Source organism: Balaenoptera acutorostrata, chromosome 13, assembly GCF_949987535.1.
Source record: "Balaenoptera acutorostrata chromosome 13, mBalAcu1.1, whole genome shotgun sequence".
NCBI lineage: Eukaryota > Metazoa > Chordata > Mammalia > Artiodactyla > Balaenopteridae > Balaenoptera > Balaenoptera acutorostrata.
Window position 1 is genome coordinate 72,310,561 of NC_080076.1, and position 26,760 is coordinate 72,337,320.

General features: G+C 51.0%; 2 protein-coding genes and 1 non-coding gene across 11 annotated transcripts in view; 1 reads left to right on the top strand and 2 right to left on the bottom strand.

The window, feature by feature from the left end:
* Positions 1-993: 993 nt before the first annotated feature.
* PES1 (pescadillo ribosomal biogenesis factor 1) lies at positions 994-17,591 on the bottom strand. Of its 2 annotated transcripts, none has more exons than XM_057527078.1 (15): positions 17,479-17,591; positions 14,818-14,897; positions 11,208-11,361; positions 9,947-10,056; positions 8,356-8,527; positions 8,181-8,270; positions 5,614-5,730; positions 5,421-5,495; positions 5,132-5,221; positions 4,852-4,979; positions 4,335-4,460; positions 4,019-4,203; positions 3,393-3,559; positions 3,091-3,249; positions 994-1,512 (listed from the first exon to the last, which is right to left on the bottom strand). In XM_057527078.1, the coding sequence occupies exons 1-15, from the start codon at positions 17,500-17,502 to the stop codon at positions 1,429-1,431; spliced, it is 1,761 nt and encodes a 586-aa protein (XP_057383061.1). In that variant the 5' UTR covers positions 17,503-17,591; the 3' UTR covers positions 994-1,428. The 2 variants fall into 2 exon arrangements, with proteins under 2 accessions (XP_057383061.1, XP_057383060.1); XM_057527077.1 differs by having other exon boundaries at positions 3,091-3,252.
* Positions 17,592-17,868: 277 nt separating this feature from the next.
* TCN2 (transcobalamin 2) overlaps positions 17,869-26,760 on the top strand; it is a 48,906-nt gene continuing 40,014 nt past the window's right edge. For 4 of the 8 annotated variants that reach the window (XM_057526011.1, XM_057526015.1, XM_057526012.1 and 1 more), the window contains exons 1-2: positions 17,925-17,998; positions 21,152-21,267. The gene's annotated coding sequence lies outside the window, so the exon portion shown is untranslated. Of the gene's footprint in view, positions 17,999-21,151; positions 21,268-26,760 lie in introns of all 8 variants that reach the window. The other 4 variants (XM_057526013.1, XM_057526019.1, XM_007170685.2 and 1 more) reach the window with 3 other exon arrangements.
* On the bottom strand, positions 26,591-26,663 carry TRNAE-CUC (transfer RNA glutamic acid (anticodon CUC)). Its single transcript has one exon. It is a non-coding gene; the product is annotated as a tRNA-Glu (tRNA).

Here is a 26,760-nt window from a genome sequence, read left to right on the forward strand (position 1 = left end):
ACCACCCCCCACACACACCATGAAGAATGTCAGAGTGGAACATAATCTCTCTCTGACACCCACAGCACACCCATGGCGAGGCCCAGTGAGACAGGAGCCCTAGGTTCTCCACTCCCTCAGCCACAGAGCCTGCCCAAGCTCTTGCCTTCCCCCTGCACAGGCTGGGTCTGAAGACACTGCCCAAAAGACTTCTATAGAGCCTGGGCACTTCTACAGAGTGAGAGGCAGAGGGCCAAGGCCCTCAAGTGCCTAGATTTGGCGAAGGAGGAGCCCAGTTCCAAACCCATACTTCCCCATCCTGGGCCCTGCTCCTGAGAACACTCGGCCCACAGGAGCACCCTGGGGGGGGGGCATTCAGAATCTCCCTGCCTGACCTGGGAGGGGTTGAGTGGCCCTGGCTCTGTCATGAGGCACCGGCAGTCCAGGCAAGGGCATGTCCCCTTGGGCTACTGCAAGGGCCCTGCCAGGGTCAAGTGGGAAGCTATAAGGATGGCCCAGCCAGGGTTACAAGTCAGGCTGCTGGCAAAGCCACACTGGGGGTCCTTGGCAGCTCTGCCCATAAGCCCACAAGGTAAAGCTAGGTACCCTCAACTCAGGCCCCACAGATCCTTCAGACACTGGCTTTTACCTCCCGGGCTGACTCCAGCAGGAAGTGATGACAATCACGGTTGGTGTTTGCTGAGTACTTTACCTACCAGACACCTGACACTAGTGACTCTCTGAAACATTATCACTGAACCCTTCACACATGCCTGGGAGGAAGGCTCCAGAATTTCTACGCTTAGCTTACACGTGAGGAAGCAGGATCACAGAGGAATAGTCTCTGGGCTGGAATGTGCGCCTACCTTCTGGCACCCTTGGACCCCAGGGGATCCACGGGTAGCCAGAAAGCTCCGAGCAGTGACCGGCTCCTCTCAGTGAACACCGAGGGCTGGCCAACCTGGAGCACTAGGTGGCCCTTCTCCAAGCCCAGGAAGGCTCATGAACACAGAATTCAACTGGCTGCAGAACTCCAGCCATTTAATAACAAATGCTTCCCCACCCTACCCCCCACCAGAGCACTGGGAAAATCGTGGGTCCAACGGTACGTGTGGGGGAGGGGACACAGAAAGCCCAGGCAAATGGGAGCAGTCAGTGAGGGGCTGGTCGGGTCCCGCCCCGTGTCGCTTGACCCCTGGGAGCATCGTGTCAAGCCAGGCACAGAGGCCTCTCCTCTGCCCAGGCACCAGCAGGGAGCTCCGTCCGAGCGAGGCTGGGGCTGTCCATGGGCCCAGCCAGAGATCGTGAGAGGAGGCCAGGGCCAGCAGAGGGAGGAGAAGGATGAAAACAGAAAAGACGCTGGTCTGTCACCAAGCCCAGGCCCTCTGGGTCCCTGTGCCAAGTCCAGCCTCTGGGAGCTGGCCTCACCCATGGCAAGGCTGCCGCCACTCACTCCGGCCTTGCCTTCTTGGCCTTCTTCTCAGACCTTGCAGCCTCATCGTGGGCTTTCCGCTTCTCCAACAGTTTGTTGGCCTGTGAGGAGGAAGGGGAGGATTACGCTGTGATGGCGGGAGGAGGACGGGGAACGGAACTCCCCCTTCTGCCACTCAAGGCCACCCCTTAAAAGCAGAGCTTCCAGGAAAGCTAATAGGCAAATTACCAAGGGGGAAAAGCAAACCCCTCTGAAGAGCCTCAGGTGAGGAACCGTGCCTTCACCCCTGCCTTTATGACTCTGTGAAGTTATGGGCCCACAGCAAGTCAGGAGGATTGCAGGCTCCCAGAGCTGGAGGCAACTGCCCCACTGACCCCCTTCACCTGGGAAAGCTGGGGGCCATTCAAACCTTCACCAGGAGCTGCTAGGGTGGGGTCAACCTGGAACAGTCCTTCCCCGGGGCCACGTGGCATGATCTATTCCAAAACAGGTGGCCTTTCAACCTGGCAATTACACTCCTAAGAATTTACCCTGCAGAGACACTTGGAGGTAGGAAGAGAGGTGCTCAAGACTGTTCTCTGGGAACAACTATAAAAGGGAGACGGCCTAATTCTGTCAGCAGGGAACAGGCCATGCACTGTACGACACCATGGACAGTTCATGCTATGGTTAAATAACAAATACACCGCAGAACCACCTACAGGCAAACCTCGGAGATATTGTGGGTTGGATTCCACCCACCACCCCAATAAAGCGAATACTGCAATAAAGGGAGTCACGTGAATTTTTTGGTTTCCCAGGGCATATAAATGTTCTGTTTTTGCTATGCTGTTGTCTGTTAAGTGGCAATAGCATTATGTCTAAAAACACCGTGCAGATACGTTAATAAAAAATACGTATTGCTAAAAAAAACTAACCATCGTCTGAGCCTTCAGTGAATTATAGTCTTTTTGCGACAGTAACATCAAAGAACATTGATCACATATCACCATAACAAATATAATAATAATGAAAAAGTCCGAAATATTGTGAGAATTACCGTCACTGGTGACACAGAGACATGAAATGAGCAAATATTGGAAAAATGGTGCTAAACAGACTTGCTCGACATAGAGTCGCCACAAACCTTCCATCTGTAACAAACTCGTTATCTGTGAAGTGCAATAAAGCGAAGTGCCATAAAACAAGCTCTGCCTGTATGTGTAGCACGATGCCCCCCCAATAACATCTGTGTTATTACATGCACAAAAGAAACCTGGGGGGCTATTACTACAGATCACCCCAAGGGCAAGACTGTGAGCCACTTTTGCGTCCATTACAGAGTTCTGGTGTGCACAGAACTCTTAAAATTTTTTTTTCTTTTATATTGAGCATACGTGGCTCTGTGAATGAGAGAAAACAAAACAGAAGCTAAACCAAAACTTCCCACAGTCCCTCCAGCTTCACGCACTTCTGTGAAGTGCAGGCCCCGAGTCTGCTGCAGCAGCTCTGGCCCCCAACCCCAGCAGACTCAGAAACCACCTGGTGCAGGAAGGAGACTGACACCAAGATGCCCAGGGCAGGCAGACAACGTCAGAAAAACGCTAGAAGAGGGCCCAGAGACGGCCTGGGAGAGCCAGCCGGCCTCGAAGCTCAGCTGTGCGGCCCCATCTGGAGCCTCAGGTGGCGGGGAGACTCACCTCGCGGATTTTGCGCCTCTTGCCAAACATGATCTTGTTGTAAAGGTACTTCTCCCGCTTCTTCATCATCATGATGGCCAGGCGCTTGGCCTCACTCTCCTCCTCCTGGGCCAGCCGCTGCTTATCCTCCAGCTTCACTGTGCCCGCCATCACCCTGGGCTTCTAGGGACACAGGGGAGACACTTGTGGATGCAGGTTGACCCCCACCCTCCACCCCCAGCCCCCTGGCTCCCACCCTTCTGGCACCAAGGTGGCCAGCGGGGCTGCTTCCCAGGCCAAGAACCCAATCAACTCCCCGGTACCTTCCGCTCCATCCTCGGCTCCTCCGGGGCCGTCAGTCGGGCCTCTTCCTCCCTTTCCGAACCAGTCTCCTTGTCTTCTTCCTCCTCCTCTTCTTTTCCTCCCTCTTCATCACCATCACCTTCATCATCTTCCTCCTCATCCTCCTCTTCAGATTCATTCAAATTTCCTACAAACAGCCAAGGATTCCGAACACTCGGGAGCCTGCTCTTCCCCTTGCGGCGTGAGAACTGGCGCCAGGCACCACCCTCTTTGGCACAGACGTTCCAAAGGCAGAGCAGGGCCATCCCGACCACAGGCCCTCTGGCGCCTCCTCCACAGGCCCAGCTGCCTTCAGAGCAAACTCCAGGCCCCCAATCCCTCAGCTCTGCTGCCTCCCGCGGAACTTCCGGGCCATTCTGCTCAGTCACTCTAGACATCAAGTAACATTATAAGACACAAACGTTTCCTCCTCCTAAGCCACATTACTCCAACGAGAGTTTAAAGGGCTTTGTACCCCTGCTGCCCTGCTCTCTGGAGCTTGCCACCTTTGTAGCCAAGAAGGGAATCAGCTAGGTGAAGCCCCCGGAGCCGAGGCCAGCCTGGAGGAGCCTGCCCACCCCACCCTGCCCAGCTTCCTTGCACTCACCTGGGTGCTCCCCCCGCTGCAGGGCCAGCAACTTCAGCTTCTCAGGGGGCATGTAATCGCCCTCCTTCTCTGACACGAAGGGCGAGAGGTGTGGAGGCAGCTGCACCCCGGGGAAATAGTCTGCCACAGGAAGGAGGAGCCGGGCGTTCACGGAGTCAAACACCCACTGGGGCTGCACGTAGTACCTGCGCAGGGCGAGGGCAGAGACAGTCGTGGGGCCACCCGAGACCCCACTGCATCTGCAGGGGCCTGGAGACAGACCTCCGCCCCCAGAAACCCAAACAGGCGGAGGAAGACGAGGGCTTTGGGGGCCTACCTGCCGATGACGGGGGTCTGTTGCCCAGGCCGGTCGACAATCTGGTGGGTGATGCCAGAGTCTGTGACGTCGTATGTGGCCCCAATGCACAGAGATTTGTCCCAGGACACGTTCCCCCCAAAACTCCTACAGGCACAGGGGGAGTCCATGAGGGTACTGAGGCATGAGGTGCCCACCCTGGGACCCGCTGGCCCACAAGCTCACCCTCCTAGGACACACCTGTCCCCTCCCCACCCCAGGAATCCCCCCTCCAATTGGCTGACGCCTCCAGTGCTGGCCCAGTGGAGACCTTCTGCCCTAAGCTGGTGAGGAAGTGATGCCAGCTGCCCTCTAATGGGTGCTTTCCATGTGCCTGGGGTGTGCTGAGTTTTCCACACCCATTCTGTTGAATCCTCACAACAGCCCTAAGCAGCGGATACTGACGCCAGCCCATTGTCACCGATGGGCGTCCAGGGCTGCGCTGTCCAGGGCATGACCCAGCCCAGTATGGCACAGCCAGTGCTGTCAGGCTCCCCACCTGATGACAAAGGCCAGGGCCTCCCGGGGCACCTCACGGTTCAGGAAGAACTTCAGGCCCTCGAAGAGCTTCTTGTGCTTTTCCTGCGCCTCCAGCTCCTTTCTGCAGTCCTCCTGCACCACCATCTCCTGCCGAGAAAAGGGGCTGCTCACACTATCAGGCCTGCCTGCACCCCACTGGAGGCAGAGGCTGGAGATGAGCCCCTCCCCAGCTTCCTTCTAAACCCCTCAGTCCGCCCACCTCCCCCACCCCCGCTTCCAGAGGCCAGCGCAGTCCTCACCCCGTCAGCAGGAAACTCATCCACCTCGGCTTCCTCCTCCTCCGCAGGCACCACCACACGGGCCAGACTGGCACTGAGAGAGGCCAGTTTCTGTGGGAAAGCAGCAGGGTTTCAGGGATGCTGCTTGCGGGTGGGGAGGGGTAGGGCTGGCAGTTCTCGGCTGGGTATCAGTGGGTGTGGGTTCTGAGGGAAGGCCTGAGACCACCTATCTAGCCATGACCGCCTCCACCCCCGGGCCAGGAACCACCCTTCTGGGGGATGCAGGGCCAATGCTGGAAGCCACTCTCACCTCCATAGAGCTCTCGGAGTCCAAAGCGTAGGTGTCCTCGCTGGCCTTCGCTTCTGCATGGGCCTGACCCTCGAGCTGAGAGGCAAGGGGAAGGTCAGAGGAAGAGGATGCCCCTACCCCCACCTCCACGTGGGGAGAGAGGCCGTGGCCTCTGCCCGGTGAGGAGAAGGCGCTGCGCTGGGCCGGGGCCTACCTTCGGGGGGTAGTGCAGGTTAAGCGACTGGTAGAGGCGGAAGTTGACGAACCCCAGCAGGGTGGTGTAGAACTCGGTGAAGGTGGCCATGACCCTGTAGTCCACGTCTGTTGGGTGCTGGGTACACAGGAGACGCATCAGCAGTGTCAGTGCAAAGATAGCACCGACAAGCCATGCGGGGTGGGGGCTCCGGATGCCCAAGGACCAGGAGCTCCCCCAGGGTGGCCCTGCCTTCAGAGCTCTGCCCCAGGAGAAGAGGCCGTGTGGTGTGGTCCCACCCAGGAGCATCCTGGGCACCAGTGAGGCTCTGGACAAGGGTCCCAAGGAGTGTCCTGGAGGCCAGTGCCAGATCCCCGTGCCATAGAGGGGATGCTAGGAGTGAGAAAAGGGAAGCCTTTGTCACGAGGTTCCCAGGACAGGCTGGTGTCCCCGCTCCCTGCCCCAGCTCTCCCCCTCACCCTGCAAGGCAGACTTCTGTTCTTGCAGAAGCCGCTCACGCCTGCTCCATTAGCCAACCAGTAATTTCCATTTACCGTCTTTTCTGGGGCCAGCCCATGAGCACCTGGGGGCCTGGCTGGGAAAGGTGGCCCTGGATCAGCCCATCTGCCTGGGTTGGGGTAGTGGGCGGGCGGCACTCAGCGCCTACGAGCCCTGGCAGGAGCCTTCTGACAGATACTCAGAATTCAGCAACCCTGCCTTGGGCCCGAGCCAGAGACAAAGGCACAACCCGAGGACCCAGGACAGGCTGGGCAGCTGCCTGGCTCAGCCCCAGGGAGCGCCTGAGAAATGCTGCCTGCTTAGGGCAAAAACACAGAGCAAGCGGGGGACACGGGAGGGCTCGTCTTAAACCTTGAGGAGTTGATAAAACAAAACAGGGCAAGGATCTGAGACCCAAACCAAAGTGCCTCGACCCTTGAGCAGCACTGCCTGGCACACCAGAGAGGCCAGGCCAGCCTGGCCGACTTCTGAGACCTGGACGGGGGGGATACGCCAAGCGGTGATGAAATCAGTAATGATCACAGCATCCCTTCTGTGCCTGTGCGCCTGTGACGCTGAGCTGTTTCTACATCCTGCCAACAGGCAGTGACTGGGCTGTGGGGGTACAGGGGCCAAGAGGTGCCTCACCTGTCCCCCACTGATACCTCAGTCCTTCCATGAGCATCCACCAGGGCCTTCGACTGGCCTGGGAGCACGTGAGCAGTGACTGCTCCACAGCACAGCAGCCCCCTGGGCCCCGCTACCTGCCTGGGTCCTGCTGCCAGGAGCCCAGCACTGGCTGCACAGGGGCCCCAACCATGACCCAGGACTGGTCCCCCATCCTCTTGCTGAGAGGAAGCAGCGGCAGTGAGCTGGCCAGAGAGGAAGGAGGAAGGGGCGGCCCGTGCCCATCCCCGTTCCTCCAGGGCCAGCTGTGTGGAGGCCGGCCTCCACAGGGCCCTAATTCACCACTGGCAGGACAGACAAAGACCAGTCTGAGCAGTGCGGGGGTGGGACATCAGAGAGAAGGAAGGAGAGGGAGGAGCAGAGAGGAAGGAGGGAAGGCAGGGCAGAGAAGGCAGGAAGGACAGAGGAGAGGAGGGACAGAGAGGGGAAGAAGGAAGAGCACAGACTTGCACACACGCCTGCCCCCAGGGAGTGGGCACAGGGACTGCTGAGGGCCGAGCGCCTCTCACCCACAAAGACCACAGGCTGCCACCAATTGTCACCGCTGCTCTGCGCTCAGCGGGGGTTCCGGCCTGTGGCCTCCAGCCCAAAGTATTCAGCAGCGGCCTAGGGGACCCAGACCACCAGCTCATGCTGGAGCACCCGCTGCCCGGCCAGCAAACCTGCCATCCAGCTGAGTCTCCACTGAAGGCACCAGTTCTCACTCAAGGCACAAGCAGGAAGCAAGGCCAAATGCAGGCCCACAGCAGGATAAGTCAGGCACCAAGCCTGAGACCCTGTGGGAGACTAGAGGCTAACAACCCTCATACGGAGGCCAAACCAAGATTTCTCTCGACGGATCCTGCCAAAAATTCCCCCCGTCTTAAAAAGAAAGATGAGTAAGAAATAGTGCCACTAATAAGTAGTGCTCCTCTTGTGCTCATCCTCCCCAGTCTCACCCAGTCCCCAGCTCTGGGGGGGGGCACAGGAGTGGGGGTGGCAGAGCGGGGTGAGGACCCAGCAGGTTGGAGGGCAGGGCCGTGTATGCAGGCAGTGCTCGGCCCCGGTGGCCGCTCACTGTTCGTTCTGCAACCCCCGAGGGCCAAGCACCAGGCACTTTTAAAGCTTTTTTCCCTCAAATTCTCACGACAAGGCTTAGAAGGTGGAAGCACGTTATTAACTGGGCACAGAGAGGTAAGGGCACATGTCCAAGGACAACCAGCTAGCAGGTACTGGAGTCAGGCTAGCTCGGGCTCTTGTTACAATGCTGTACCACACCTCCGCACCGCCCCGGCCGGCACTCAGGAACCCAGCTGGTTCTGCAGGACAGGAAGAGGCCCCCTTCACCTACACCATTATCTCTGTCTAGGAAGCAGAGAGGGAGCAACGGTCCCTGCACAACCCTTCCCTGTGGGCACACTCACGTCGTGGGAGAAGGTGTAGGGTGTGATCCACACGATGGGCTGGCCCAGCACCTCGGCCTGGTAGTAAATGCCTTTGATGGACAGGAAGACCTGCGGTGGAGGGGGGACAGCGTGGTGAGGACACGGGGGTGGGTGGGGCGGGGGGCTGGGCCCCACTGGGTGGCCCCGGGCTCACCTTGCGCAGGGCACGGGCGGCGATGACGTAGTGCATGAACTCCACGGCCAGCCGGTGGCACAGCTGGATGGTGTGCACGTGGCACTTGCCGGTCCGTGGGAAGGTGGAGAAGAGGAAGCACATGGAGAGGGCGTCGTCCAGGTCCCGCAGGGCATCTATGAATGTGGGGTACCTGCGTGGCCAGGAGGGCGGCGCTCACAGGGTCGTTCAGCCTGGGCTCTGAGGGGCCCCCGATCTCGTTGCCCCACCCCAGGCCCTGAACACGCCATCTCCTAAACAGGGAGCTGGGCAATGCCCTGGGGCCTGGCAGTGCCAACCTCCCCACAGCCTCAGGAAGAACCACAGAACCAGGATGTGCCCACTTGGCTCTGAGGGTCAGAGAAATCTGAGTCAGGAGGGGCCAGCCAGGTCTTCAGACACAGAGCAAAACAGAAGAAAGGTCCGCAGGGACCTCTCAGAACAGGAGAGGCACTTGGTTTCCTGGTTCAGAGGCCAGAGCCTCAATCAGCCCCCTCTTGTGCCTCGAAGTTTCCTCGCTCTGCACCTCACAGACAAACCCAACAACCTGGGTCCTTCCTAGAAACAGCACCGGCTATTCTTTCTTAAGCAAGGGCTGAGGAGAAGGGGGTGACACAGAATGGGAACGCCACCATACTGCCACCTAGTGTGCACATGAATCCAGACACTTGCTTTTTTCTTATGCATTTTTTTTTTTTTTTTCATTTGTTCCACAGAACAGCTGTGTCACACTCGTCATCTCTGTTACAGGAGGACCTGCTCGGAGCAGGAGCAGTTCGCGGACTGCCCAGCTCGTGGCTGTAGGGCTGGGGTGAGAACACCTGCTGTCGAGCTCCCAGGCCAAGGCTGTTGCCCTGCTAGCCCATGGCTGGCCCGACTCAACGAAGCCAAGTCCATCCAGCCTGGAGCTAAGTGTTCCCAGGGCCAACAGCCACCAAGAGAAGGCGGACATTCAGTTAGCCCAGAGTTTCTGCACCTTACCACCACTGACACTGTGGACCAGGTTGTCCCGTGTTGTGGGGGCTGTCCTGTGCACTACAGGGTGTTGAGCAGCATCCCTGGCCTCTACTAATTAAATACTAGTAGACCCCCTGCCATCCAAGTCAGGAGAAGCAGAAGTGTCTCCAGACATTGCCAAGTGTCCCCACTGATTTAGTCAACGAATGACGGGGACTGCTGAGAAGGATGGGCAAGAAACAGTTGAGATCAGAGGTGTCCAGCCACATCTTCCAGGACTGACCATGCACCCCACGCATACCCCCAGGACTCCGGCTCTCTCTCACCACAGGGCCTTTGCACTTGCTGTTTGCTCTGCGTGAACCATGCCTCCCCTGGCTGGCTCAAATGTCTCCCCCCAGAGACCTCCTTTGACAAGCCTGTAACTAACATGCATCCTCCAGCTCCCTTCCTGGAGAGCATCCCTTGTGGCACTCGTGTGGACTTGCAACCATTAGAACAACTTGCCAGTTTGTTTTCTAGTCTGCTTCCTCCAACAGGACACCAGCTCTGTGAGCAGGGTCTCGGCCCCGTTCCCCACTGTACCCCCAGCACCAGGTCAGAGCCCCCGGCTCACCGCTCCTTGACGATGTGGTCGAGCTTGTAGTTGGGCTTGTTGTCCTTCAGCCGCTCCACCGTGTTCCACTCACTCTTCCCGTAGGCTTTCCGCAGCTTCCGGACGAACACCTGGGAGAGAGGAGGAGACTGCTGATGTGGGGCCAACGGCTCCTGGACACCCCTTCCGTGGAGGAGGGATGCTCGGGGCAGGAGGGCTCTCCGACCACGGCTGTCTGCCGGCATGATGTGCCCCCTCGGCCCGGGGTTTGCACAACAGCCACCTCCACGGAGCAGCGAACCTGACCCAGGCTCACGACAGAGCCACCCCACTGCACCCCGCTGACAGATGAACAGGGATAAGCATTCAGACGGGCTGACTCCACATGTTTACGTGAAAGTATAACGTTTTCAGCCCTATTTTCCAACTGAGAAGTGAGACAGACCAGGGCCAGGAGGCTGGGCCAGAAACACCAGTCCGCATGTGTGTGAAACAAGCCTCGGGCCCACGTGTGGGGCTGGGCCACACGAGAAAACGCAGTTGAGGCCAATGGTGGCCCCAGAAAGTCCTCTAAACTGACCAACTGCCTCCCCTGAGCACTTCTTCAGAGGCTCAGAGGCCACCTCCGCTGAGACTGTGAACAGCAGCTCTGAGACAGCCAGTCCCACAAGGGGCCCAGTTCCAATGCAATGAGCTGGGGTGCCTGGAAAACCCAGCAGCAGGACAGGTCCAGCCACCCACCTCGGCCGGCTGTGGCGACAGGGCTGCCAGCAGCTGTATCCCACAGCCTGGCCCTGCTGCTCAGCAAAGGCTACAGTAGCAGCAGTCTACTTTCAATTATTTGCATTTGGTATAATTAGGTTTCTACTTTCCCTGTGGTATTTAGGCATTTAATCATTTCTATTTGAGGAATGAAAAGCTTGGTCTCCTGGGAACAATTCCAGAAAGAACCTGAAGAGGAGTGGTTTATTTGGGCAGAAAACACACCAGAGAGCCCCTGAAAGACCACAATCTTTGCCTCAGAGGCAATACATTTACTCTTTTCCAAAAGAACCAGGGGAAAAGTGTGACAGGTAACGCTTAATCATTGGCCAGGTTCTACGTAAATGATTTCCACACTTAAGATCTCAGTCAATCCCCCCGACACACTTTTGAGGTAGAATTACCTCACCCAATGTACAGGCTTGCTCAGAGAGATCAAACAATTTACCCAAGGTCAGTGTTAGTGGGTCTGCATAGAGCTGGGAAGGGCCCCATCCAGACCCTAGAGCCCAGGCCTCACCTTGTACTCCCGGAACTTGTTGACAATGGGTTCATGGAGGAGGAATCTGATGTCTTTGATAAGGTAAAAGGTTCGGGCTGCCGTGGAGCCCTTGTTGACCTTCTTCTTGTGTTTGGGTTCATGGGGATAAATGCCCTTCAGGATGCACAGCCGCCTGGAAGACAAAGGCCACTCCTTCTATCAGCAAACGTGCTGAGAGCACTGGGCACGCTGGGCCTGGAAAACTGCAGTGAACAGAGAACACAGGAACCCTGCCCTTTGGAAAACTCACATCCTAGTGCAAGAGTCTGACAGTGACAAGTTCCCAACAAACATAGTGCAGACAGTCCCAAGCACCAGAAAGGGAACAATCAGGATACTGACAGGGGCCAACTGGCAGGTACCTCTTTTAGCAAGGAGTCAGGAAAGGCCTTGCTGACAAATCAACATTTCAGCCACATAGAGGTATACCTCATTTTATTGAATTTCACTTTATTGCACTTTGCAGGTAATTGCATTTTCTTTTTTTTTCTTTAAACAAATTGAAGGTTTGTGCAACCCTGCATTGAGCAAGTCTATCGGTGCCATTTTTCCAACATTTGCTCACTTTCATGTCTCTGTGTCACATTTTTGGAATTCTCACAATATTTCAAACTATTTCATCATTATTATGTTTGTTATAGCGATCTGTGATCAGTGATCTTTGATGTTGCTATTGTAATCATTTTGGGGGCCCCACAAATAGCACCCATACAAGATGGTGAACTTAATCAATAAATGTTGTGTGTGTTCTGACTGCTCCACCTGACCTGCCATTCCCCAGTCTCTCTCCCTCTACTTGGGCCTCTCTACTCCCTGGGACACAATATTGATATGAGGTCAACAAATAACCCTACAGTGGCCTCTAAGTGTTCAAATGAAAGGAAGAGTCCCACGTCTCTCACTTTAAATCAAAAGCTAGAAATGATTAAGCTTAGTGAGGAAGGCATGGTGAAAGCCAAGACAGGTAGAAAGCTAGGCTTCTTACACCACAGCCAGCCAAGTTGTGAATGCAAAGGAAAAGCCCTTGAAGGAAATTAAAAAGAGCTACTCCCGTGAACACATAAACGATAAGAAAGCAAAACAGCCTTATTGCTGATATAAAGTTTTAGTGGTCTGGACAGAAGATCAAACCAGCCACAACATTCCCTTAAGCCAAAGCCTAATCCGGAGCAAGACTCTAACTCTCTTCAATTCTATGAAGGCTGACAGAAGTAAGGAAGCTGCAGGATAAAGTCTGAAGCTAGCAGAGGATGGTTCATGCGCTTTAAGGAAAGAAGCCGTCTCCAGGACATAAAAGTACAAGGTGAGGCAGCAAGTGCTGATGTAGAAGCTGCAGCAAGTTATCCAGAAGATCTAGCTAAGATAATTAACTAAACAACAGATTTTCAATGTTGATGAAACAGCCTTATATTGGAAGAAGATGCCTTCTAGGACTTTCATAGCTAGAGAGAAGTCAATGCCTGGCTTCAAAATTTCAAAGGACATGCTGACTCTCTTGTTATGGGATAACACAGCTGATGACTTTAAGGTGAAGCCAATGTTCATTCACCATTCTGAAAATCCTGGGGCCCTTAAGAATTATGCTAAAATCTACTCTGCCTGTGCTCTATAAATGCAACAACAAAGCCTGGATAACAGCACATCTGTTTACAAAAAACAACGTCAGGGGCTTCCCTGGTGGCGCAGTGGTTAAGAATCCACCTGCCAATGCAGGGGACACAGGTTCGAGCCCTGGTCCAGGAAGATCCCACATGCCGTGGAGCAACTAAGCCCATGCGCCACAACTACTGAGCCTGCTCTACAGCCTGCAAGCCACAACTACTGAAGCCCGCACACCTAGAGTCCGTGCTCCGCAACAAGAGAAGCCACCGCAATGAGACGCCCACACACTGCAATAAAGAGTAGCCCCTGCTCGCCGCAACTAGAGAAAGCATGAGCAGCAACGAAGACCCAAAGCAGCCAAAAATAAATAATAAATTAACAAAACAAAACAAAAAACATGGTCAATGACTATTTTAAGCCCACCCTTGAGACCTACTGCTCAGAAAAAAGTTTTTTGTTTTTCCAAAATATTACTGCTCATTGACAATGCACCTGGTCACCCAAGAGCTCTGATGGAGATGTACAAAGAGCTTAATGTTGTTTTCATGCCTGCTAACAAAACATCCATTACGCAGCCAACGGATCAAGGACTAATTCTGACTTTCAGGTCTTATTAATTAAGAAATACATTTCATAAGGCTATAGCCACCACAGACAGTGATTCCTCTGATGGATCTGGGCAAAGTAAATTGAAAACCTTCTGGAAACGATTTACCCTTCGAGATGCCGTTAAGAATTTTCGTGATTCAGAAAAGATAAAAATATCAACATTAACAGGAGTTTGGAAGAAGTTGCTTCCAACTCTCATGGATGACTTTGAGGGGTTCAAGACTTCAGTGGAGGAAGTAACTGCAGATGTGGTGGAAACAGCAAGAGAACTAGAATTAGAAGTGGACCCTGAAGGTGTGACTGGATTGCTGCCATCTCATGATAAAACTTTAACAGATGAGGAGTGCTTCTTATAAATGAGTGAAGACAGTGGTTTCTTGAGATGGAATCTACCGAGGAAATTGCTGCAATGACAACAAAGAATTTAGAATATTACGTAAATTTAGTTGATAAAACAGCAGTAGGGTCTGACAGGATCGACTCCAATTCTGACAGAAGTTCTACTGTGGGTAAAACGCTGTCAAACAGCACTGTGTGCTACAGAGAAATGGTTCATGAAAGGAAGAGTCAATCGACGTGGCAAACCTCACTGCTGTCTTATTTTAAGAAACTGTCACAGCCACCCCAGCCTTCATCAACCACCTCCTTGATCAGTCAGCAGCCGTCAACATCGAGGCAAGACCCTCCACCAGCAAAAAGATTACGACTCACTGAATGCTGAGATGATGATTAGCACTTTTTAGCAATAAAGTATTTTAAATTAATGCATGTTCATTTGTTTTAGACATAAAACTTCTGCACGCTTAATAGAGTACAGTATAGTGTAAACGTAACTTTTATATGCACTGGGAAACCGCTCCATTGTGATATTCACTTTATTCCAATGGTGTGAAACCAAATCCACAATATCTCCAAGGTCTGCCTATAAAGGGCAGAGGAAAGAGAATCTTAAGGACAGAGGCTGTAAGAGTGGGAAGTGCTGGGTGCGTTTGGAAGATGAAAAGTGAGCCAGGCAGCAGGACGCAGGCTGTGGAAGAGTCCGGACTGGACTCTCCAAGGAGCTGAGAACCACAAGCTGCAGGATCAGGGGTCACTACTGCCTGAAGGGAGAGGATGGGTGACAAAGACCCAGATAAGAGAGCAGCAGTGCATTGAACCAGTGGGCCCATTTTGATGACTCAGGGTGGCACGACCCAGTTCTCCGGCTTCCCCATGGACCACACCTGGCAAAGCACAGCTCACTAAAGCAAAGCCAGGCAAGAAAGAGAAGGAATATCAGAATCCCAGACAGAGTTTGCAGCAGTGCAGTTAAGAGAGGGATGTGGCTGAGTTTTCACTGGCCAGGCACCCGAAGTCCCCCTTTCCTCTCCAACCTCACCTGAAGTCGGCCAGGCTCAGCTGCAGCTTCTTCCGGGCTTTGTTTCGGGTGATGTAGTTGGTAGCAGAGCCTCGTTCATACTTGGGGAGGATAAAATCAATTCTCTATTAGCAATGATTACAATGACAGAGATCAACCTCTGGACATTGCTCATGCAAGAGGCGACTATTACTCTGGATAAATGGCCAAGACGCTGTGGGGAGGGAGCGCTCCTGCACTGTCCCTGCAGTTGTCAGCACAGAGGAGGACACATACATGTGCACAATGCAGGACCATGAGGTTGCTGTGGATCAGGTGCTATGCCAAGCACTTAGTAGTGGCTGTAAGTACTGACCGTTATGATTTGCACACATTATTCATTTAATCCCCACAACACTGTGAGGTGGCTGCCATTAAAATTCTCATTTCACAAGGGAGGAAAACAGGCTCAGTAAAATAACCTGCCCAGGTCACATAGTTTTTTAAGAGCTGGGGCTGGATTCAGACCTAGGTCCAAGTCCAGAACCTGAGTGCCTCATCCACTAAGCCAGTGTTCTCAACTTCTTTTTCATTATAACCACCCCTCCACCACCAGAGGCCTTTTTAGACCTTTTCTCCTCTTTAATCGCCCTCTCTCACAGCCCCATAAAATGTTAATACCACAGATATACTGTAGATGTTTCTGTAATGTGGTCCTTCTGAGGGCTACACATCATTGTAATATCTAAGATGTCCCCCAACCAATTTCTGTTCCCTTCGGGATGACACCATCCAGTTGAAAATGCACGCTCTAAGCCACACAGCCTCTCTCCTTCCTCATTCATTCAACAGACAATAACAAGACCTCTACTATGTTCCAAGTGTTTAGCTAGATGCTAGGAGGGTAATAAAGACAAAAGGCCTGGTCTCTACCTGCCCCCAAAGAGCATGTTGTGTTGTGCAACCATCTGGACATCTGTGGTGCTAAGACGCTGCCTCACACTCACACCTCTGTATCCCTGATAGAGCAGCAGTGCACTGCATCAGCTCCGTCCTTCCCAGACGAGGTCTTCCTCTGGATTAAGACAGCATAGGCCTCGATGGCCAGGTCCAGCTCTAAAGGGACAAACCTGTAGCCTCCTGAGGGGTATGTTTATGAATAATCCCACAGTCACGAAACATGCCCTTCATTCATTCTTCCCTTTAGACATTTATTAATTGTCTACTGGGGATCAGGCCCATGCCAAGTTCTGGGGATACAAAGATGACTTTCAGACTGTCTTAGGGAAGTTGCTTTCATTAAAATTGTTTTCTATTGCCTTACACTGTCACCATTCTTATTTTTTCAAACATTAAGGGGATAATTAAAGTCAACTGGGGTGACTTTACTCCCTGGGTGTATGGGGGTGGATCCAGCATTTTGGGCTGTTAGATGCTACTGGCACCTAGCGGGTAAGAGGCCAGAAATGCTGCTAAACATCCCACAACACACAGGACAACCCTCCCCACAACAGTTATCTGGCTCAAAATGTCAAAACGGTTGTGAAACCCTGCTTTAAAAACTGTCATGATTTGTTGGGACTTCCCTGGTGGTCCCTCCAGTGGTTAGGACTCCGAGCTTCCATTGCAGGGGGCCCGGGTTCCATCCCGCAAGCCGCTGGGAGCGGCCAAAACAAAACAAACAACAACGACAAAAACTGTCATGATTTGTTTACATATCTGCACCTGTGTCTCAAAGTCAGGTTTTCAATGTTATATCTTTGTAATTCCAATCACTAGCACTTAGCTCAATAGCGTGCTGGATTAAAAACAGATTGGCAGCAGAAACTTTCCAGCTGATGCAAACAATCGAGGCAACTACATCTTCCTCATCCTCATCCCCATCCCCTCTCTAATCTCTTCATGCCATCAGGGTGATTCTCCATGCAGCAACAAGAACAACTCCTTGAAAAACGGATATTACTCCCCCTTTAGTTAATTCTTACTGCTTTTTAAATAAAATCCAGTCTCCTCACTGTGCCTGACAGGTCTTGCATGACCTGGTCCCTGTCCAATCCCAACTTCACCAGATGCCATTCTCCTCTTGGTTTACTATACCCCAGCCAAGCTGATATCCTTTAATTCCTTGGACACAGCAAGCCTTTTCCACCCGAAAGCCTTGGCACTTAGTTTCCGCTGCCAGGCTTGTTTGTGATTGTTTTATTTGGTTATTTACTTTACTGTCCAACTTCCCCACTAGAAAGTGAGCTCCACGAATGCAGGGACCACAACTGGTTGTTTATGTCTCCATTCCCAATGTCCAGGACAAGGCCTGATTCAGCAGAAAAGGGAGTCACAAGTTTTAGAGATGATGAGCTCGAAATAATGGTGAGCTCTACGTAATGTTCATCACTTTCAGTAAAGCTATCCTCCGGCTCGGCCTGTTTTGGGGTGCAGCTTTGCTTGGTAACCTCAACGCTCTTTCACAGCTCTACTCCAGGGTTCTTTCCCCTATTTTACAGAACAAGTACTGCTGTCCTCGCCCATCCTCGAACCCCTTCTGCCTGCTGTCTCCTGTCGCGTTGATCCCAGCCGGTTCTGCACCCACGAGGATTCAAGGCCGAGGAAAGGCGCAGTCCCCGGGCTCCATCGCTCCCGTCTCCTACCTCCTGGGGCACCCCCGTCCCCCCTGCCCCGGCCCCGACCCGGCCTCTCGCCCATCACCTTCTTCTTCTCCAGGCCTCCCATGGCTCCACGCAGAAGGATCTACAAGCACCGTGCGAACACCACCACTTCCTCCCGCATTTGCCCTGCCTAGGGCCCCGAGGCCCCCACGCCGCCGGCCTGCGCGGTCTGTCCAAGGAGGTGCCTGAGCGAGTCTACTGAAAGATGCAATTTTTCTCCTAGAGATTAAAACTAAATCCTCTGAAAAAAATCTCTAAGACAGCTCTTTCGGGCTCTTTCTCATCGGTGAGCCTGTTACAGACATTTTTAATGTTTAAGCAAGGGCGTATATTCAGGCATTTCTATAATCATCCTGATGACGAGCGCTTGACGTTATGAGCCCCGTTGCATGTTGGGATGGAACGGGGCGGAAGGCTTAGAGGAGGCGCAGCGCCTTCTGGGATGCAGAGGGGAGCTGCACTCCGAGGTGTGGGAGCACGAGTTGCGTTGTCGTGGTAACGGTAACGGTTGCTGGGCGTCGTCGGAACTTATCTCCCTTGTCTGAGAGGCCGCCTTGGCGGTAAGTGAAGCTGGACTCGCTTCGCCGTTGGCCATTGGCTTTTACTTTTGTCCGTTCGCTGTTACCGGGATAAACAGAACAAAAGCAGACTTTTTTCTTCACAGAGGTGGAGAGACTCGAGAGGCCACTTAGATTTTATGAGCCTTAGCGGAGGGTTGAAAAATGACGAAAGACCAAGCAGCATTACAGAACTCGTGGTATATTTAAAATGCACATTTAACACGTTTGAGCTTTTAATATGTATACACAAATTTCGTAGTGTGTTCCTCAAAGAATAATTACAAGATTTATACAAATATTCACACCAAGTGGTGTGGTCTGGGAAGACGGTAAAATTTGTAAAATTTGATGTTTTCTTCTTTCAGGCCTCTAAACTCCATTTGGAGATTGCCTCAAATTTTTATTTATTTATTTATTATTTAATTTATTTTTGACTGCTGCGGCACATGGGATCTTCACTGAGGCATGGGGGATCTTTCGTTGTAGCTCACAGGCTCCCCATCGTGGTGCGTGGGCTTCTCTCTAGTTCCGGCATGAGGGTTTTTCTCTCTCTAGTTGTGGCGCTCTGGTTCCAGAGCGTGTAGGCTCTGTAGTTTGTGGTACATGGGCTCTAGTTGAGGCGCGAGAGCTCCGTAGTTGTGGCGCACCGGCTTAGTTGCCCCCAGCATGTGGGATCTTAATTCTCTGACCAGGGATCGAACCTGTGTCCCCTGCATTGTAAGGTGGACTTTTTACCACTGGACCACCAGGGAAGTCCCAATATTGCCTCAAAATTTTAAATTTGAGGCCCTGTGAATGTGACCTGACCCAAGGTTGTGGTCATAGAACTCGCCCTTTAAAGGTAAATACAGACATTAAGCACTGGCTAGTGCTTGTTTTGAACAATGTGCATTTTACTATGTACTTTCAATTAAAGCTAAAATAAAATAAAAACCTAGTGATTCTACAAACAGCGAAAAATGAAATGAAATGAAAACCGGGTAGGGGAAGGTGAGCTGGCAAAACTTTGAACGAACTTGCCAGAGAGGTGTGAGGAAAACCAGGGTCATGTGGTGCTCACAGCAGAAGACCAAGGAGTGTTCCAGAAAGGGGGCAGTAGAGAAGGAAGGATGGCAAAGATTGGTGCCACCATGAAAGTTATAAAAGGTGCAGAGGTGGTGGTCTCTATCACATCTCTGTTTAATTCATCAGTCTGGTGCCTGCAGAAACTGGATTGATTCTGGAGAATGACTATAGATTACTGTGCACTCAACCAAGTAATAGCCCTGATCACAATTCATGTGCTTGAAATTGTTTCATTGCTAGAGCAGATTAATAAGGCTTGAGATTTGTGGTTTGCTGCCATTGATTTAGCAAGTTCATTCTTTTACATTCCACTTAGAATAGAGGATCAGGACTTTCCTGGCAGTCAAGTGGTTAAGGCTCCATGCTTCCAATGCAGGGGGCGCAGGTTCGATCCCTGGTCTGGTAACTAAGATCCCACATGCTGCGTGGTGCGGCCAAAAAACATAGAGGATCAGAAATACTTCTCATTCTCATGGAACTGACAGTAATATTCATTAGTTTTACGTTGGGGCTATGTTAACTCTCCTGCCCTCTGTCATAATACTAGTCTGAAGAGATCTGGATCATTGGAACAGCCCACAGATGTGACACTGATCTGTTACATTGATATTATGCTGATCAGACAGGACATGTAGAGAGGGCTCTGAAGCAGGTCCTGGCTGCAGAGCAAACCGTGCCCCACTTGGACCATCGGATCCAGCAGACCCTATGGTGTTGGTGGAGTCAGCGGAGGGAAAGATGCAGTATAGAGCTTATGGCAAGCCCCAGTGGGAGAATCACAATGGAGAACTCTGGAATTCTTGGGCAAGGTCATGCCACCTACTGCAGAGAAGTATACACCATTGAAGAAATACCTGCTGGCTTGTTACTGAGCCCCGGTAGAAAACAGCTGGCCATTGGTCATCAAGTGACCAAGTTCAGAACTGCCAAATATGAGTTGGGTTATTTTGGACCCAGTGAGGAATAAAAGTAAATGGGCCCAGCAGAGGTCATTGTAAATATAATCAAGCCCTCCTGGGACCAGATGGCACAAGTAAGCTGCCTGAGCAAGTAGCCTAGGCCTCCTGTTGCACAGAACAGTTGCTCCAAAATCCCTTCCCTGTTTGCACCTAAGCCTGTATGGAGGTCCCACATGACTAGCCGAAAGCGAGGAGGAAAAGACTCAAGCTTGGTTTATGGACAGGTTGACTCAGTGCACAGGTGCAAAGCAAAAATAGACCACAGCTACATAGCAGCCACTTTTCAGGGTTGGTCTTGAAAGACAGTGGAGATGGAAAATCTTTCCAATGGGTGGAGCTGCAAGCAGTCATCCGCTTTTTATGGAAGGAGAAGTGGCCCAAGTTGAAAATACAGATAGGTTCCTGAGCAGTGGTCAGTGGTCTGGCTGTCTGGAAGGGGTTCTGGAAGGGGATCTGGAAGGAAAAGGACTAGAATGTAGAGATAAGGAGGTCTGAGGTAGAGGCATATGGCTGGATGAGAGAAATAGAGAAAACACTGAGCCCCCAATATGCCACTATTCCTTGAGGAGACCAACTGGCCATTTGATAATTCAGCTACAGTGGGCCTTTCTGTCCTGGAAATGTCACCAGTTTGTCCTCAGAGAGAGAGATACCTAACCTGGGCAAGGGTCTGCCTTGTCTGCCTGCAGAGTCTCAGCCAGGCCACTATTCAGCAGCCTATGGAATGCCTGATCTACAAGCATGGAATCCCACGTATCATAGCCTTCAACCAGGGACCCGTTTTACATGCAGGGAGGTGTAGGAGTAGGCCCATGGCCTTGGGATCCCATGGATATACCACCTACTGCACCATCCAGAGACATCCAGCATCACAGAATGCTGGAACAGCCTTCTACAAGCATAGCTGAGGTACCAGCTTGGAGGAAATACTCTGTGATAAGCCAACCCACTTACTCCCAATGACTCACTGGGAGAATATTGTGCTTCCCATTCCTGTAACTCTGAGCTCTGCAATGTTGGAGACCCTGGTCCTCAAAGAGGACATGCTTTTCCCAGGGGACACAGAAAGGGTTCCATTGAATTATAAGTTATGGCTACCACATGGGTACTTTGACCTTCTTGTGCACAGAGACCAGCAGGTTTGAAGAAGAGTCACTGTACTGCCAGCGGTAATTGACCTTGAGCAGCTGGAAGAGGTCACACTGCTCTACACAATGGGGATGGGACAACACGTGCAGAACCCAGGTGAGCTGCTTGGGAGCCTCCTGGTACTCCATTGCCCACTGCAACTGAGAATGGATACATGAATTACCCCTGGCACGAAAAGAGTTAACATACCAAGGGTTCACGACCCTCAGCAATAAGGTTTGGGTTATGCTATCATCAAGACCTGCTGAGGTAAGAGCTGAGACTCAGGTGAGTTTAGGATGGATGGTGGAAGAAGATGAATACCAACTGCAGCCCTGAGCCACTGATCAACCAAAGCAATGGAGGTTGTAGTTTATTCCAGTAGCATCCCTTTTCTTAGGTTCCACTCAGGAAGAGAGGCCCATGGAACTATCCCTGAACCTGTGTGGAGAAGTAAATGTATGTGGTGCAAGGGGTGGACTGTAGTGGCTTCAAAACATGCCTCTCAGGTCTCCTACTGTGGGGAGCACAATTGCCCGATCGCCCCAGCTGTGCTCTGAAATCCATCGAGTGCTAGTGCGAAGGCTGTGCTTCCCATGGGCTCCCAGCCAATGACTGAGCACAGCAAGGATACTGAGGGAGGCCTGGTCCTTGGAGTCACAGGACTCCTCTGCTGGGTGACTGTTTTTTGTCAGTCTCAGCCTATCATCGATAGTGATGCTATAAGCTAGGAGTGCCTGGGGGGCCTGTACTACCAGTGGGAGCCCCCCCCACCCCAGACGTTTCCCCGACTGGAGCCAGTGTCGTGGATGGACCAGTCCTTGTGGTTCTCACTGTGATTGCAAGATACACCTCAGCAACAACCATTAGGGAACTTTGGGGGGAAGAAAAAGGTTTATTACTCACAAGTCCTGGAGGGTACCTGGCACGTCTGGGGCCACACAGCAAGGTCACAGGAAGAGAGAGAGAGAGCATGCACCTGGGGTTTTGCCTTTATTGGGGTTGAGGATGAGGTGCCTAGGGTTTCACAGGTTCACTCTTTATTGGCAAATTTAAAACAGAAGAGCCAGGGCTTCCCTGGTGGCGCAGTGGTTGAGAATCCGCCTGCCAATGCAGGGGACACGGGTTCGAGCCCTGGTCTGGGAGGATCCCACATGCCACGGAGCAACTAGGCCCGTGAGCCACAATTACTGAGCCTGCGCATCTGGAGCCTGTGCTCCGCAACAACAGAGGCCACGATAGTGAGAGGCCCGCGCACCGCGATGAAGAGTGGCCCCCACTTGCCACAACTAGAGAAAGCCCTCGCACAGAAACGAAGACCCAACACAGCCATAAATAAATAAATAAATAAATAAATAAATAAAAAAAAAAAAAAAAAAAAAAAAACAGAAGAGCCAGAATTAGGACACGGGAAGGGAAAAGTGGGGTCACTCAAGCAGTCAGTTATATAGGTTACCCAGGACTTTCTAAAAGGGGAATTTTGGGGAATTCCCTGGGGGTCTAGCAGTTAGGACTCTGCGCTTTCACTGCCGAAGAGGCAGGTCCAATCCCTGGTCAGGGAACTAAGATCTCACAAGCTGCTGGGCTAAAAGAAAAAAGGGGGGGAGGGACTTCATGGGTGGGGGCAGCCTGTCTCCTTATCTATTTGTTTAGCTAGTAACTGTGTCCCGCAAAATGTTTGAGGTGCATGTCTTTGAAATGAACGCCTCAGCAATCGAAAGCTTAATGTCAGGCACTTACAATTAAAAAAAAAAAAGCTTACTGTCAGGCACTTACACTACAGTAACTTTTTTTTTTTTTTAATTTATTTTTATTTTTGGCTGCATTGGGTCTTTGTTGCTGTGCTCAGGCTTTTCTCTAGTTGCGGTGAGCGGGGGCTACTCTTTGTTGCGGTGCGCAGGCTTCTCATTGGGTGACTTCTCTTGTTGCAGAGCACGGGCTCTAGGCATACGGGCTTCAGTAGTTGTGGCACGTGGGCTCAGTAGTTGTGGCTCGCAGGCTCTAGAGCGCAGGCTCAGTAGTTGTGGCGCATGGGCTTAGTTGTTCCGTGGCATGTGGGATCTTCCCAGACCAGGGCTCGAACACGTGTCCCCTGCATTGGCAGGCGGATTCTTAACCACTGCGCCACCAGGGAACCCCCACTACAGTAACTTTGATCCCAGGGCTTGCCGTAGGCCTTGCTGAAAGTTTCTTAAATCTCTACAGCATTAATTATTAGAGAAATGCAAATCAAAACTACAATGAGGGGACTTCCCTGGTGGCACAGTGGTTAAGAATCCGCCTGCCAATGCAGGGGACATGGGTTCGAGCCCTGGTCCGGGAAGATCCCACATGCGGCTGAGCGACTAGGCCTGTGCGCCACAACTGCTGAGCCTGCACTCTGGAGCCTGCGAGCCACAACTAATGAGCCCATGTGCCACAACTGCTGAGGCCTGTGTGCCTAGAGCCCGTGCTCTGCAACAAGTGAAACCACTGCAACGAGAAGCCTGCACACCACAACAAAGAGTAGCCCCTGCTCGCCACAACTGGAGAAAGCCCATGCACAGCAACAAAGACCCAACGCAGCCAAAAATAAATTAAAAAAAAAAAAAAAAGAAAACTACAGTGAGGTATCACCTTACACTGATCAGAATGGCCATTATCAAAAAATCTAGAAACATAACTAATAAGAACCTGCTATATAAAAAATAAAATAAAATTCAAAAATTCAGAAACAAAAATATCTAGAAACAATAAATGCCAGAAAGGGTGTGGTGAAAAGGGAACCCTCCTGCACTGTTGGTGGGAATGTAAATTGATACAGCCACTGTGGAGAACGGTATGGAGTTTCCTTAAAAAACTAAAAATAGAACTACCATATGACCCAGCAATCCCACTACAGGGCATATACCCAGAGAAAACCATAATTCAAAAAGACACATGCACCCCAATGTTCATTGCAGCACTACTTACAATAGCCAGGACATGGAAGCAACCTAAATGCCCATTGACTGACGAATGGATAAAGAAGATGTGATACATATATACAATGAAATATTACTAAGCCATAAGAAGGAACGAAATTGGGTCATTTGTAGAGATGTGGATGGATCTAGAGACTGTCATACAGTGAAGTAAGTCAGAAAGAGAAAAACAAATATCGTATATTAACGCATATATGTGGAACCTAGAAAAATGGTACAGATGAACCGGTTTGCAGGGCAGAAATAGAGACACAGATGTCAAGAACAAACGTATGGACACCAAGGGGGGAAGTGGCAGGGGTGGTGGTGGTGGTGTGATGAATTGGGAGATTGACATATATACACTAATATGTATAAAATAGATAATAAGAACCTGCTGTATAAAAAATAAATTAAATTCAAAAATTCAAAAAAACAAAAACAAAAAGACATGTACCACAATGTTCATTGCAGCACTATTTACAATAACCAGGACATGGAACCAACCTAAATGTCCATCAACAGATGAATGGACAAAGAAGATGTGGCACATATATACAGTGGAATATTACTCGCCATAAAAAGAAACGAAATTGAGTTATTTGTAGTGAGGTGGATGAACCTAGAGTCTGTCATACAGAGTGAAGTAAGTCAGAAAGAGAAAAACAAACACCGTATGCTAACACATATATATGGAATCTAAAAAAAAAAAAAGTACTGATGAACCTAGTTGCAGAGCAGGAATAAAGAGGTAGACATAGAGAATGGACTTGAGGACATGAGGTGGGAGGGCGAAGCTGGGGCGAAGTGAGAGTAGGATTGACATATATACACTACCGAATGTAAAATAGTTAGCTAGTGGGAAGCAGCAGCATAGCACAGGGAGATCGGCTTGGTGCTTTGCGATGACCTAGAGAGGTGGGATAGGGAGGGTGTGAGGGAGGCTCAAGAGGGAGGGGATGTGGGGATATATATATACATATGGCTGATTCACTTTGTTGTACAACAGTAACTAACACAGTATTGTGAAGCAATTATACTCCAGTAAAGATCTATTAAAAAAAAATATCTCTACAGCAGTCTCAGACCTCCCTTACCTATTTCCTTCCTTCCCTCTCTCCTTCACAGGGGTCAGACCTGCACCATAGTCTAACAGGTCTGCTGGCTTCCTCTGGTTCCCTTTCCCTTTACACTCACAGAATTTTCCCCAATCAATCCTATGCACATCTAATACCATCTTGGCATCTGCTCTTGGAGGACCAGGACTAACAAACTAACACAACCAGTCATAGATTTATAGCTTGATTTTTCACAAACCAAATACACCCATATAAGCAGCACCCAGCTCAGGAAACAGAACATGACCAGCACCCAGGAGCCTTCCCTGCAGTGCTCCCTTCCAGTTCCTATCCCTCAAAGAGAATCACTAATCAAATTCCCACATCATACCTTAGTTTTGCCTATTTTTCAACTCTATCTGAACAAAAAAATGTCACCTGCTGTATCAGTAAAAAAAAAAAGGATGTTCCTGCCATCAGGCCATCAGCCACTGCAGCAGCCTCACTGGGCATCCTTGCTGCCAAGTCCAAGCTCATACTGCTCACTGCACGACAGGCCAATAAATTGAGAGATGAGTTGTGGGGGCAAGGAATAGCGACTTTATTCAGAAAGCCAGCAGACCGAGAAAATGGTGGACTCATGTCCCAAAGAACCATCTTGTCTGAGTTAGAATTCAGGCTTCTTTTATACTAAAAGGGGAGGGAGTAAAGTCAAACATTTCCTGGTTCCGGTCAGCCTCAGGAGGGGATGTGTTAGTTTCCTCCTTCCTGTAGTCATTCACAGGTGGGCCTGGTCAGGATGTGAGCTAAACAAAGGGATTTTAGCTTAGTGCTCATAACCTGGGAGGCAGGGGTTCCAGAGGTGGGCCATTATAATTCAAGCTTATAGGCAACATCCCTTTAGTGATTAACTTGTAATAGAATTCCCTATTACACCCTGAGGGGATTCAGAATGGAGAAAAACAGGATACTGGCCCTAGATAGCTAAGGTGCATATCAAAGGAATGATTTCAATGAGCCCAGACTCTTGCATCTTCCCATACATAGAAAAGCACTAAATTCATTAACTTGAGATGTCTGTTTTCTCTTTAATTAACAGTAATCTTTTGATGTTCCAACTACCTGGGCTTTTTGTTGTTTTTCGTTTGTTTGTTGTTTCTTTGTGTGTTTTTTGTTTGTTTATTTTTTTGCAAAAACTCCTCTATGTATCCTGGCTCCTCCCTTACCTCTTCAGAACAGTCCCTTAGAGTTATCTGAGAGGCTGTCTCCTGGGCTTAAGTCCTCAGAAAGTCTGCTAAATAAAACATAATTCTAAACTATTTTTTTAATACTTATTTATTTATTTTATTTATTTTGGCTGTGCCGGGTCTTAGTTGTGGCACGCGGGATCTTCAGTGCGGCATGTGGGATCTTTAGTTGCAGCATGCGTGCGGGATCCAGTTCCCCGACCAGGGGTCGAACCTGGGCCCCCTGCATTGAGAGTGCAGAGTCTTACCCACTGGACCACCAGGGAAGTCCCAATTCTAAACTTTTAGGTTGTGCATTTTTTTCAGTCGACAATTATATCAATTGAATCTCATAGTATGGTTTGTCAAGAACTGTGAAGGGTC